The sequence below is a fragment of the Balaenoptera musculus genome, chromosome X (genome assembly GCF_009873245.2).
Source record: "Balaenoptera musculus isolate JJ_BM4_2016_0621 chromosome X, mBalMus1.pri.v3, whole genome shotgun sequence".
NCBI classification, from domain to species: domain Eukaryota; kingdom Metazoa; phylum Chordata; class Mammalia; order Artiodactyla; family Balaenopteridae; genus Balaenoptera; species Balaenoptera musculus.
Window position 1 is genome coordinate 40,603,485 of NC_045806.1, and position 14,271 is coordinate 40,617,755.

General features: G+C 40.7%; 1 protein-coding gene across 4 annotated transcripts in view; it reads right to left on the bottom strand.

The window, feature by feature from the left end:
* Positions 1-14,271, bottom strand: part of SLC9A7 (solute carrier family 9 member A7) — a 143,003-nt gene that overhangs the window by 60,348 nt on the left and 68,384 nt on the right. For all 4 annotated transcript variants that reach the window (XM_036839635.1, XM_036839638.1, XM_036839637.1 and 1 more), the window contains exons 3-5: positions 14,110-14,187; positions 8,447-8,523; positions 5,429-5,541 (exon numbers count right to left, since the gene is read on the bottom strand). In XM_036839635.1, coding sequence (XP_036695530.1) covers positions 5,429-5,541; positions 8,447-8,523; positions 14,110-14,187 — 268 coding nt within the window. The remainder of the gene's footprint in view (positions 1-5,428; positions 5,542-8,446; positions 8,524-14,109; positions 14,188-14,271) is intronic.

Sequence of the window (14,271 nt, forward strand, 5' to 3'; positions counted from 1 at the left end):
AAAGGCAGAGTAAGGGAGAATTCACTTTCTCTGCCTGTCTTTGGACCCAGACTGGAACTACAGCATTGGCTCTCCTGGTTCTCAAGCCTTTGCACGGCAGATCTTGAGACTTCTTAGCCTCCATAATCACATGAGCCAATTCCTTACAATCAAGCAGTCAATCAATCAATATGTCTCTTTCCCTCTCCCCCTCACACACACACGTCTCCTATTTATTCTGTTTCTTTGAAGAAACCTGACTAATACAAAACCCCTACTCTTAGTTTATCATTATGTGACACAAGAATTGTCTTGTTTTGAACCCAATGCTGAAGAAAAATTAACAATGATAATAATAACAATTACTAAGGTCTTACCTGGAAGCAGACACTATGCTAAACATTTTACAATCTCATTTAGTCCTCATAAAAACCCTAGGAAGGTAGTAGTATCATATCTCCCAATTTAGAGATGAGAAAACAGGCCGTGTGTGGTGGGTTGCTTTCTGCTGCAGTAACAAACTTCCCAAAATCTCAGTGGTCAAACGCGAGAGAAATTTTATCTATTACTCATACAGTACGTCCACTGGGGGTTTGCACCAGAGGCCTCTATTCACATCAGTCAGTCAGTCACTCAGGGACTCAGGACTGGCGGAGGCTAATCTCAACGAACAGAGCACGGGGCTGGCAGCCCAGGACACCTGGGTCCCAGGACTTTATCAGCGAGGGTTCTGGCAGGAAACAGATGAGTAATTTGAGGAGTGTTTATAAAGGCATTATTTATAGAAGTGTGTAGAGAGCACGGGAGAGGGGGAGGGCAGTACCTGTGGCTGAAAACAGGGAGCTTTTATACCATCCCTAGGCTCAAAGGGTCCAGGGAAGGAGTGGTTGCCAGAACCAGGAGCTGTGTGGAGAGGGTCACCCAACAGGAGCCGTGACCTTTGTTCAAGGGACACAGCCAGCCCACAGGGACCCTGCATGTCCAGCCTCCTCCCAGTCTCCCACTGGTGCTCCCCCTGTGGACAAATCCAATGGGAAAGTAGAAGGCAAAGGAACCTTTGCAATCTTCCATACCAGTCAGCCTCCCAGTGCCAAGAAGAGAGTGGGGAAGGGTGGTGTGGAAATGTGGAGGGGCAAACGGAAGCCGTCCAATAGTGCACAGCAAAGTCCAAAGACAGAGTAAAGCGAAGCCTTGAGTACATGATTTTCAAAAGCTCCTTTAACTTTTAAACACTATTTTCCTAAAATACGACTGTACCAGTAGTAAAAAATAATAATAATGTGTAGTTAACTCATTTATTTATGACAATAAACACTAGCTCTGCATAAATAATAATTAACACTTTGTACTGGTCTGAATTTGGCTGTTCTGAATTTCAATTTCTCATTCTCCCTGCCCATCACCTTAAAAAGCAAGGCAGGGCTTCCCTGGTGGCGCAGTGGTTGAGAATCTGCCTGCTAGTGCGGGGGACACGGGTTCGAGCCCTGGTCTGGGAGGAGCCCACATGCCGCGGAGCGGCTGGGCCCGTGAGCCACAGCTACTGAGCCTGCGTGTCTGGAGCCTGTGCCTCGCAGCGGGGGGGGCCGCGATGGTGAGAGGCCCGCGCACTGCGATGAAGAGCGGTCCCCGCACCGCGATGAAGAGTGGCCCCCACTTGCCGTAACTGGAGAAGGCCCTCGCACGAACCGGGGACCCAGCATAGCCAAAAATAAATAAATAAATAAATAAAGTAGCTATAATAAAAAAAGCAAGGCAGGAAGTCGGCCATGTCCCTCCTGGGCAAGCCTGTGCCCAACCAAGATGAGGACTACGGGTGCGGACAACCAGAAGGTGATGCGGGGGTGGGGGTAGGAAGGGGATGACAGACTGGGTGAGTGGCTCCCCCCACAGCTGGACCCTTGCAATCAGAGAGAACAAGGTCACAACAGCTGTTTCCAACTGGACATGGACTGAGAAATTACAATTCACTGACTGAAGACTACTGGTACAGGTATCTAAAAAGCGGTGGGAAAAATGAAACAATAGTGGAAAGAGAAAGAAGGAAAAATCAAGAACCTGACTTTGTTCCTTCAACTAACTTTCTCTGAACACTCCACCTGTGTACTAAGGAGTACTTAGCACTTGCGAACGCTCAGCACAAAGCAGCAAGTAATGTTATGTAGAAAATAGACCTGACTCAGGAGCTGTGGGACCTACTGACTGAAGCAGTAAAGGAAGAATAACCAGGCAGGTGGCAGATCTGACCTCAGTCTCGAAGACTAAGCAAAAGACTGACCAGCCTGGGTGGTGCAACTAGAGAATTACTCTCTGACAGCACAGATCGCAGCTTTTGAAACCTGTGAGTGGGTCTGATTGACTCGAGGGGTGTAAAAGTGACAGGATTACAGTGAGAGGAATCACTGCATAATGGTTCACAGGAAGGAAGGGCACTCATTTTCTCTGGTAGCTGCTTACGAATGTAGCAATACTACAGGTTGGAAACTTATATTTTCTTTCCTGAGTTGTGGATCCATTTAAGTAACAGTCCACAAAGATGGCACGTGGCACCCATGACACACAACCACAGAACGGAGAGGGCTCCTGGTCACAGAGCAGCCTATGGCACACCACGCACAGGCTGCCCCCATCAACGGGAAGACCAAACACAAGAGCCAAGTACAGTGAAATCAGGGACAAGGACTCTTACTCTTTCATCCCAATACCAGAATTTCTGTTTGATGCACCAGGCACAAGAAGTCAATTTGGTCTTATGGTTCCCCTCTAACTCTGCACTTAAAGTTTTTATTTCTTTTATGGCCCAAGTTCTCAAACAACAGATTTTTAGGAAGCTGGTAAAACACTTTTAATTTACAAAAACATTCTACATTTCAGAAAGACTTCCATTAAGAAGCAGTTAAAGTTAATGTCCTGATGTTTAATAAGTTTAAAGTTTCAATTTTCTAGAACTTTCATTTCTATAAAACCCTTACTGTGCCAATCTTCACAGGACAAATAAAAATGGTGTGTCATGGTAATGCCTTCCATTATTTTCTACCACAGCATGGACACATTAAAGTGAAGTAAACAATTACAAAGATAATCTGGAAAAATAAGCCTTTCTATCCAATTAAATGAAGCGACACTAATGGCTCAGAAAACAGTATCAGTAATCTTTATGTTACACTAACTTCCCTTTGCTCATTGGTGGTACTAGTAAGATGTTAGTAATAAAGTTATAGATGAGTATAGTTAGTAATATATTTTCAGAGACACTAAACACCTTTCTTAAACTTATATAGAATCATTTCTCAACAGACACACATTTGGAGATGTCACAGACATTGTAGTGTTAGAATAATAAAGCTACTTTTCACAGTGCTTAGGTTAAGTGGTAACCTGTTATTAAACACACACATACACACACACACACACACACACACACACACACACAGGTAAAACAGAGAAATCTCTGCCTGAGTCAGAAGATGTTGATAGAGACCAACATAATCAGCAGATGATATGCTCAACACTTTACATGCATTATCTCATTTAATCTTCACAATAGCCCTTCACAATAGGAAACAGGTACCATTATTCCTACTTCATAAATGAGGAAACTGATGCTCAGGAGATAAAGTGTGCCCAGGCCACCCGGTTAGTGACTGGCAGGGCTAGAACTCAAACCACCACCTGCAACTCCACATCCCACATTCTTTTCACAAACAAGGGTGCTTCAACCAGCCAAGTCTTCAGTATCAATTTACTTAGAGTGTTTGTAAGAAAACAGGGGGGTGAGAGGGACTTCCCTGGTGGCCCAGTGGTTAGGACTTCACGCTTCCACTGCAGGGGGCATGGGTTCGATCCCTGGTCAGGGAACTAAGATCCCACATGCCTCGTGGTGCGGCCAAAAAAAAAAAGAAAAAAAAATTAAAAAAAAAATAGGGGGGGTGGTGAGAGAGATCAACGGTTTTTAATCATCAAGAGTTTTCAGAGCCACACAACTGTCTACAGCTGTGCTATCCAATGCGGTAGCCACTAGCCACATGTAGCCATTTAAACTTAAATTACTGGGCATAAAATTCAAAAATCAGTTCTTCGGTTGCACTATCACACATTTCAAGTGCTCAACAGCCACACGTAGCTACTGGCTACCATAAAGGATTGGGAAGACTATAGAATATTTCTATCACCACAGAAATGTCTATTGGGTAGCGCTGATCTAGAGGACCCCCCAAGAGGCATGGTGAAGTGGAGGTGGGGCATGGTGGGAATCTGCATATCTTAGAGATCATTACTGCCCAGAATGTTAGAGGACATCATAGACAATGAAAAGGCCTTTCCATCTGTACTGTAAGAACAAGATCAGCTTTCTCCATAAATTCTTTCCCTGCAATGGCACTCTCAGTGGTTAACACTAGAGGAAAGAATAGCCATAACTACTTTATGTGAACCGATTCAATTATGGGTTCCAACTTGGAGAGGAGAGCTTGTTTGTTTGTTGGTTTTGAGCTGCAGGGGAGGAAGGGTATATAATAATTCCACTTTTAAGAACTGGTTCAACTAACACTTGAAAAATACAAGGTAAGAGATTTATGAATAGGAACCACATCACAGTGTGCAGGAACATTGCACAAAAGGACTTTACAAATTAAATTACATTCACTACAGGTACTGGTGTGCATTTCTACTAAGCAAAGGTATTATTTAAACCAAATGATAGGTTTCCTAAAAGAATGCAAAAGCACAACACTGAGAAAAAAGACAGTCTAAGTGTAAAAATTATGACTAAATTAGACATTCTAAAATGAAAGACAAAAAGAGAAATACAGGTGGAAGCAACCCAAGTGCTTGTTGGCAGATGGAGGGATAAACAAGATGCGGTACATTCATACAATGGAATATTATTCAGGTTTAAAAGGAAGGAAATTCTGACACATGTTAACAACATAGATGAATCTTGAGGACATTATGCTAATGAAATAAGCCAGACACAAAAAGACAACTTCTGATGATTCCACTTATATGAGGTATCTACAGTAGTCAAACTCATAGAGACAGAAAGTAGAATGGTGGTTGCCCAGGACTGGGGGGTGGGGTGGGGGGAGAGTGGGGAGATGTTGCTTAATGCGTATAGAGTTTCAGTTTCGCAAGATGAAATAATTCTGGAGATTGGTTGCACAACAATGTGAATATACTCAACACTGCTGAACTATACACCTGAAGATGATTAAGATGGTAAATTTTATGTTGTTGGTTTTTTTTTACAATAATAAGAAGAAGAAGAAAAGGGAAATGCAGGCCCTTCTTAGAAAAGCCATCTAAGTCTGTTAGACCACTTACTGGTCTCTTCCTCCACTGTTCCATGTTAACACTACAGTCTCCTTACTGTAATGAAAGTTAATGATTGCTCTGAACTTTTTAAGATTTAAATAATAAAACATCATAATGGTAAGGCCAAATATGCAAATACCTGGGTCAGTAGCAGAGATAACCGCTCCAAAAAAGAGACAATCCGTGTAGTAAAATTTATCCGAGAGCTGCCCCACAATCTTCATGAGCTTCACCACACCATACATGAGATTCCTGTAAGAAGGGAAGGTAAACTATGTCAGAAGGAAAAAAAAAAAGAAAAGAAAACCCACCTAATTGAGTAACCTGGCAAATGAGCAAGCAGAGGAGTACTAGAATACTGCACTTCCAGAGAGGTTTGTGAAAACGTCGGGCAGCTGCTGTGGTTGGACACTTACCAGGAACATGTGCAAATAAGACTTTGGCACCAAGTAATGGTCTGCAGTTAATGTCATCTTGCTGAAATATCTGAACACTCCATTTTAAAAAACTGTGCTTATTTACAACTATAAAGTATGATCCTCAATTAGCAACAGTTAGGGCATTTTAAGCAAATGGGTAGTAGGGAAGAAAGGAAGAGAAAGAACCCTGCAAAATGGGTAATGAATTGCTACAAAACTCCCAGGATTCTAAGACAATGCATTTAAAGTCATGTAAATGAATAGACTGGATGAAGCTGGAGAGAAAAAAAATGGGTTGGCCACAAAGATCCAACTGGTCAACCTTCTCTGCCGATAATTATTTCAAAGAAGGGAAGAGAGGCAAAACTCTTTGAACATCCCATTAAAATATCAGCGTACCCATTGACATATCTGGCTTCTCACTCTTTGCATGGGTTAGGCAGGCCAGCAGCAGCCCTCCTTATACTGTGCAGAATGTGATATGGCCCAAGAAGGACCACCAAGTTAATATTTCAACTTGGCCAGAGCACATTTCCTACAGGACAGCTGACAAATTGGGAGGAGTGAAGAGTGTTAAAAGGCCTAGTACATGTTATTAAGGGGGTGTGTGTGTCTCTGTGTGTGTGTGTGTGTGTGTGTGTGTGTGTGTGTGTGTGTGTTGGTAGCAGCTGTAGGGATTAGGGGAATAAAAACAACCACAGAATAAAGAGAAATTAAGAAAATCCCATTTACAAAGGCATCAAAAAGAATAAAATGCCAAAAATAAATAGCCACAGAATAGACTCATTGTACCCTACAGCCAGTCCCCAATAATAAGATTCTTAAAGGTCAAGACCATATCATTGCTCATCTTTGTACCTTAGGTGTCTAGAACAGTAGATTGACGAAGCTAGAAATTCAAGAACTATTTGCAGAATTGAATCCTTTTGAGAATAAATAGCTATAACTTAGTGTTTGCCTACTGTGTGCCAGACATTGACACTGTTCCAGACACTTAAACAGCTATATTTCAATTCACAGGAATTCTATGATACAGAGTTGATTTGCTCTTTGTTGCTTATCAAAGGCTTCTTTCACCTACCCTTTAAATATTTCTTGAAACTAGACCTTCCTCTCCATTTCCTTCTATCATAAGCTTAGATCTGACTTCTCTGTGGTAGCGTTTTCCCTACAGTCACCAATACCAGTTATCTAACCTGTCACTCTTCAATGGTTTGTCTCTCTTAAAGGACAAAGTCCAAGCCCCTCCTGTTTTGGTGGCATAAAAGGCTCCTGCTTTTATCTCCAGCTTTCCAGCTAATTTTTTTAAATTAACTAAAGTTCACATGTCATTCAGATTTCCTTAGTTTTTACCTAATATCCCTTTTCTGTTCCAGGATTCCATCCAGGATACCACATTACATTTAGTCATCATATCTCTTTTGTCTCCTCTTGGCTGTGACAGTTTCTCAGACTTTGCTTGTTTTTGATGACCTTGGCAGTTGGGGAGGAGTACTGGTCAGGTATTTTGCAGAATGTGGGACTAGTCTGATTTTTTTTCTCATGATTAGACTGAGGTAATGCGATTTTGGGAGGAAGACACAGCGGTAAGTGCCATTCTCATCACAGATATCAAAGGTACAGCGTATCAACATGATTTACCAATTTTGGTGTTAATCTTGATCATCTGGCTGAGGTAGTGTTTGCCAGGTTTCTCCTCTGTAAAGCTACTCTTTCTTCTTCCTTTGCATGCTGTACTCTTTGGAAGGAAGTCACCATGCACAGCCCACAATCAAAGGGGGGAAGGCCCAAGCTTCATCTCCTTGAGGGGGACTATATCTGCATAAACTATTTGGAATTCTTCTGCACAGATTTGTCACTTCTCCTCCATTTATTTATTCATCCAGTCATTTATTTATATCAGTATAGACTCAAATATATTTGTTTTATACTTCGGGTGATGATCCAAAACAATGTTATTTCTTACGTTGTTCTTTAGCCATTAGAGAGGGGGGGTGTTTCAGGTTGGCTCTGTGTCCCTTTGACATGCTCCATATCCTTTTTGTTTGTTTTCTGAGCACTTTCTTACTCTCTGACACTATAAGATGCTCCATTGTCATTTTGCATATTTGCTGCCCCAGCCGTAGAATCAGCCATTTCTGCAAGGGGCCCTGGTTCTTTTCATTGAAGAATGCTATTAGAAACTAAGATCTGGGGACTAGGTTTTATTTTATTTCAATGTTAATGAATCTTAATTTCAATTTAAGTAGCCACACGTGGCTCACAGCTACCACACTGGACAATGTAACTCTAGATCTTAATTACAATCATCATAAACATCAAAATACTGGACTCCGGCCGTTGCCAGGGGCTGGGGGGGCGGGGGAAATGGGGAGGTGCTGCTCAAAGGGTACAAACTTCCAGTAACAAGATTAATAAGTTTGGGGATCTAATGTACAACACAGTGATTATAGCTAATGATACTGTACCACATACTTGAATGTTGCTAACATGTTCTCACCACAAAAAAAGAAATGGCAACCATGTGACCAGATGAAGGTGGTAGCTAATACTATGGTGGTAATCATTTTGCAATTTATAAATGTGTCAAATCAACACACTGTATACCCTACACTTACACAATGTTATGTGTCAATTATATCTCAATAAAGCTGGGGAAAATATTGGATTCTGTGGACCCATGTGGATCTCATCTCTTTGGAAGTGTGGTAATTTGGTTATATGACAAAGTCACTTACCCGATAATGAAGCAGGAAACGGCAGTCCCCAAGAAGGCATAGGCCAGAATAGACCCAAGGTTTCTGAAAAAGTGTCTCTGAATAAAACAAAAAAGCAGGAATCACATTGTGAATTTTGACAGTGGACATCAGAAACACTACAAGTCTCTAAAAAGTGAAACTTTACTTACTGCTTCCATTATGTTAATTAACAACTGAAGTTACTCCTGAATAATGCTATTTAGCCTTAGAAAATCATGGTTTTAAGATCTCCTTTGTCCTACCAATCAGTGAGCAAGCAAGCAAGGCCTTAGTAAATTTCAGAAAAAACTACTCTGGCTGATTATATTAAATTACATTTTGTGTGTGTGTGTGTGTGTGTGTGTGTGTGTGTGTGTGTGTGTGTGAGAGAGTATGTGTGTGTAAGTAGACCAATCATTTTCACAGATTTAACCCAAACTATTTTACCCTAGTGATTCAACTAGTCACTTCCAGTTCTGGTGGTACCTTAGAAGAACACTGCAGATGTAAGTTTGAAACTAATAAGCTATGAAAGTGCTAAGGAGCTTTCTGGTTAACTCAGCATCAGAGGCGTCTTCTGATATTCATCTGAATTAATCTTTGGAGCCTGGGAAAGAGGGAAAATAGAGATAGGTGTGGAGAAACAAGAAACAGGTAGTTCATCTAAGATGGGCAAATTTATAAGTATGTACACACACACACACACACACACATGACTTTACTTCTCATAAATCACTGGGCCTGTGGATATTCTGATGAGGAAAATCCCTGTTCTTAGGACCCTGAGACATGATCCTTACTTCTCAAGGCATAAAGCTGTTCACACTGGACAATCATAACTATTTAACAAAAACAGACAAACAAAATCCCCTAAACACCCTAATTAAACAGGAACCAGGAACACTTTATCTAGAAATTTTAAAAGGCAGGAGAGCCCCAGCATGTGAGCTAAGCACCATCAGGGAAAGAGAGGGCACAGAAGAAGCACTCAACCTGGATCAAGCAGTCAGCACGAAGTCTGATCAGACAAAGGGCTGCAGGCGACCATTGGCCTGCATTCCAGACAGAGGACCTAAGACCTTGGCTTCAGCCTTCCCCAATGCCTGCCCCTCTCTGAGGCTGTGAAGAAGGCATCAAAGAACCCCTAGTGCCCCTAAACCACCTGCTCAGAACAGAATCCTTCAAGGGCTTCCCACACTGACAGTCATCAAATGAAGGTACCGCCTGTACATATTATAGACACATTAGGTTTGCCTCCTAAATCAGTCATTGTCCTCAGCCTTTTTTTAATGCTAATGCATTTATATGCCACTGTTTTGAAAAAAAAAATTAGACTTCAAAAAAAAAAAAACCAACAACTGTGACCTACTTGCCTTTAAAAGCTCCACCAAGTGCTTAAACCAGGGAGGGAGTGCATCGAGGACAAGACATGAGACCAATGAAACCCATGCGAAGTATCCAGGAGCAAAATTTTAATCCTAGATGTGCTTTCCCTTGCCACTCGGCTTTCTTTTGGGTAATCATTCCTATGGTTGGTTTGAATATATTAAGTAAATTTGTATTTATGATATTAGCCAAAGCAGAAAATTAGAAATGTAAATCTACCACCAAAAATGCATTCATGATATATTCTAAAATCACACACACACACACACACACACACACACACACACAAATTACCCATCCCATTCATATCTGTTGATATGAACTGGAATTTTATTGCACCTTGAAAAGGTATAACATGCCACTTATTTGTATATTATTACACCTAGTATTTAATCATATACTTCATAGTTTACAAAGTACTTTTGCATATTAGCTCATCCAATTCTCACAACAACCTCATCGTGAAGGTGTTTTTTGGACCATTTTATATGAGAGACAACTAAGGCTCAAAAGTGTGATGTGAGCTGCCTGAAGTCACATGTCTACCAAACCACAGCACCAGAACTGGCAAGCAGGTCTTCTGACCCCAAGGCATTGCACTCTCACCACACAAGATGCCCTTCTTGATTCCCCCCACATCCTTTTAGGGAAGAAGGACGGGAGGTGTCTAGTGGAATCCTGTATCTTTCATCATCTTCTTATTTGGCCTTAACAGTTCACAGTCACGTGTGGTTCACATGGCCATGACTCTTTCAGTCTCTCCCTTCTTTTCCCTTTCCATTATAGAATGGCAAAAAGAAACAAAAGGAGATGACATGCCCTGGTAAAGCCTTTGAGAATATAAACCTAAAACAGATCAGAATGAGAAGGTTTGCATTCAATGAAAATCCACCTGGCATCCCAATTCCTAGTTGTACCATTCTAAGCCTTACATTCCTACTCCTTGGGAAACCTTATCATCGCCCATTCCCCTGACAAATTTGAACATGGTGTGTGTGTACTGGGGGAAATTCACAAAACATGAAAGCTTCTATAGGTGAATTCTTTCCCTGCCAATGCCCTCTAAGCAAACTGAGTGGTAGCACAAAATCAAAACTAAGGCCATGGTACATTTTTCAAGTTAGAAAAATGAAGGCCCATGTCTGAATGACAACTACATGTACATAGGTCAAAGGGTATGAATCTGTTTACATACCAGAGGTTAAATGGTGAAACACTTATTACACATTTAATTGGGAACATTTAATCAGAGATGGCAACCACATAAGTACCAACTATTTAGGTGCCTGATTAAAAAGGAAAGAGACTAAACTAAGAGCTAATAATAACCTTTAAAACTAGCATTTCAAAAACAACTTAAATTGGTTAACTGGCAAAGCCTGTTATTTGTTTTTCTTCTGAGAAAATGAAGCTGACAAAGGGAAGGCTCTGCAAACACTAAGGTTTTTTTTTAGCCATTAGAGTGGCTTTCACAACCAATGGTTTGGTTTCATTTTAAATCAACTATGACCTTGCTTATACATTAAGATTAGTTATTTAAAATACCAAATTATTCATCACCCATTTGATCTTAAGAGCAGCTCCCAAACTCTTTATTTAGATAAAGAATAACATTATTTATACCTGTAAGATCATCTACCGTTTGTTACATGTCAATAGCTGACATATAGATTCAGATTACTTTGGCAACCTCATAAATAAGTCAGAAAAAGGATACTTTTTTGGTACAGAAAACCTATATCTGGAAAGAATGTAACACAGAGGAACAACCCTAGGCCCTCCAGTCAGACAGACAGGCATAACCTTGACTCAGTCCTGCACCACCTACATAACCTCAAACGTCACTTAATCGTTCTCAATTTGGCTTCATCATCAGTAAAATGCAGGACATTCTCTACATGTCTGTGAGTGTCCAGATGTGCGTTGGGCTGGTGTGCAGAAACACAACCTCCTGCTCCTCAAGCATCCATTGTGGAGAGGGGACTTAAGTTCCATCCCTCCTCCCTTGAAGGTGGTGCAGTAAGAAGGGGCCATGTGATCTCTGAAGAGGGAGACTGGCTTGACCCTGACTTGTAGCCTTGACTCTCTTACGAAAAGTGGGGGAGTGCTCTTGCTCCTGTGGCCTCCATGCTATGAGCAAAAGAGGCAGCCTTTGGCAGGCCCAGCAATTTCTAGGATCTCTCCATTTCAGCCTCCCTATCTGTGACTGTGACCGACTTGGTGGCTAAAGGGCATCTGTCTTCAATTCATGAGGTCGGCAGTAAGGAGTCCCATTACCAAGGGCTAAACTATATCATCCAAGATGCGTCACCAGGGACTTTGGGTCATAAATTGATCATTCAGTTGCCAGTTAGCTCCTTGTGTCTGTTTATAAATGAGTTGGAAACCTGGGGGAGAGGGGTGTGAGGTAATCTACCACCCTCACATTCTTAGAGTTTCTGTGATGATCAGAAATAATGTATATAAAAACCGAAATAAAGGATATATGCAAAGTTCTTTATATCATATGCTCCATAAATAACTATATTTGCGTGGGTTGGGAAGAGTTTTTTCAAAAAACCTTCTGAAAACTGAAGAGTTGCTTTGACAGAAGAACCAGCCTGATGGGCAGGCACCCTCTCATAAAATGAGTTGGGACTGTTCCCTCCTCTATGTTCTGAAAGATTTTGTGTAGGACTCATTATTTCTTCCTTAAATGCTAAATAGAATTCACCAGTGAAGCCATCTGGGCTTGTATAAAGGTTTTTAACTATGAACTCAGTTTATTTCATTAATATAGGGCTGTTCAAGTTTTCCATCTCTTCTCGGGTCAGTTTTGGTAATTTGGGCCTTTCGAGAAATTTGTCTATTTCACCTAGGTTGTCAAATTTACTGGTACAAAGTTGTTCATATTATTCTCTTATTGTCCTTTTAATGTATGAAGAGTCTATACTGATGTCCCCTCTTTCATTCCTGATATAGGTAATTTGTTTCTTTCCTCTTTTTTTCACCTTGATTGACCTATCTAGAGGTTTATCAACTTTGAAGGCATTCTCTACTTCCTAAGGATGTTACTGAGTTTTATTGGCAGCCAAGATCTCTCTTCTCTAGGCTCACTGAAAAGGTTTCCTTTAGTCCCCTTTCAGAAAGACAGCTGAAACAAGGTCCTTGGCTGTTATCTGAAGTAGGCCTTTTTGGAGGCTAAATTTTCACAGAATAGTCCCACAATGGGGAGGAAGGGAGCCACTCACTGTATTTATAAAGGTATTTGGTATTTTAAATACCTAGGGGCTTAGGCCCAACCTTGCTGCTGAACACAATGACCCTCCCTCAATAATGATAGATTTTTTTAAAACTTTTTACTTTGGAGTAATTATAGATTTACAGAAGCTGCAAAAATAGTGCAGAGAGGTCCCGTGGTACCTTCACACATTTTCCTCCACTGGTTATATCTCACATAATTGTAGTGCAATATCAAAACCAGGAAACTGACATTGGTACAATGTGTGTGCATAGTTCTATGTCATTTTATCACATGTGTAGATTCTTGTAACCAAGATGCAGAACTGTTCCACTGCCATGAAGATTTCCCTCATGCTACCCACTTTATAGTCACAGCCACCCCCTCCCCTTCTCATCCCCACCATCCCTAACCCCTGGCAACCAATAATTTGTTCTCCATCCCTATAATTTTGTCATTTCTAGAATGCTATATAAATGAAACCATATAGTATGTGACCTTTTGAGACTGGATTTTTTTCACTCGGCATAATGCCTTTGAGATCCATCCAGGCTGTTTTGTGTATCAATAGTTTGTTCCATTTTATTGCTGAGTAGTATCCATGGTATGGATGCTTGTTTAACCATTCACCTATTGTAGGACATTTTGTTTGTTTCCAGTTTGGGGCTATTACAAATAAAGTTGTTATGAACAACCATGTACAGTTTTTTGTATAAACAGAAGTTTTCATTTCTCTGGGATAAATCCTCAGAAATAAAATCGCTGGGTTTTCAACTTTAGTTTTATAAGTTTAGTAATTTCAACTTTAGTTTTATAAGAAACTGCAAACATGTTTTCCAGAGTGGCCATACCATTTTACATTCCCACCAGCAATGGATGAGAGTTCCAGACTTTAAAACAGAAATGAGTCACTGATGATGAGTCAACTGTAGTCTCTTGAGTGGGTACAGAACACAGTAATAAGCAATCTGAGAGAAGGAAAAAAACTAGAATATTGTGCAGGAAAATTAAAGCAGAGATTCCCATGCTTTAAGAAATACTGGCAAAAATTCCTTACCTTCTTTAAACTATATCCAGCATGGAAAATAATTGGAGGCAGCAGAATGTTGAAAAAGACCTCTGGATCAAATGTTACCTAAAAGTTTAAAAAGAAAAAAAGCCAATTTTTTGTTGAATACCAATTGGTGCCATAATATTTGCTTAATATTTTAAGCCACTG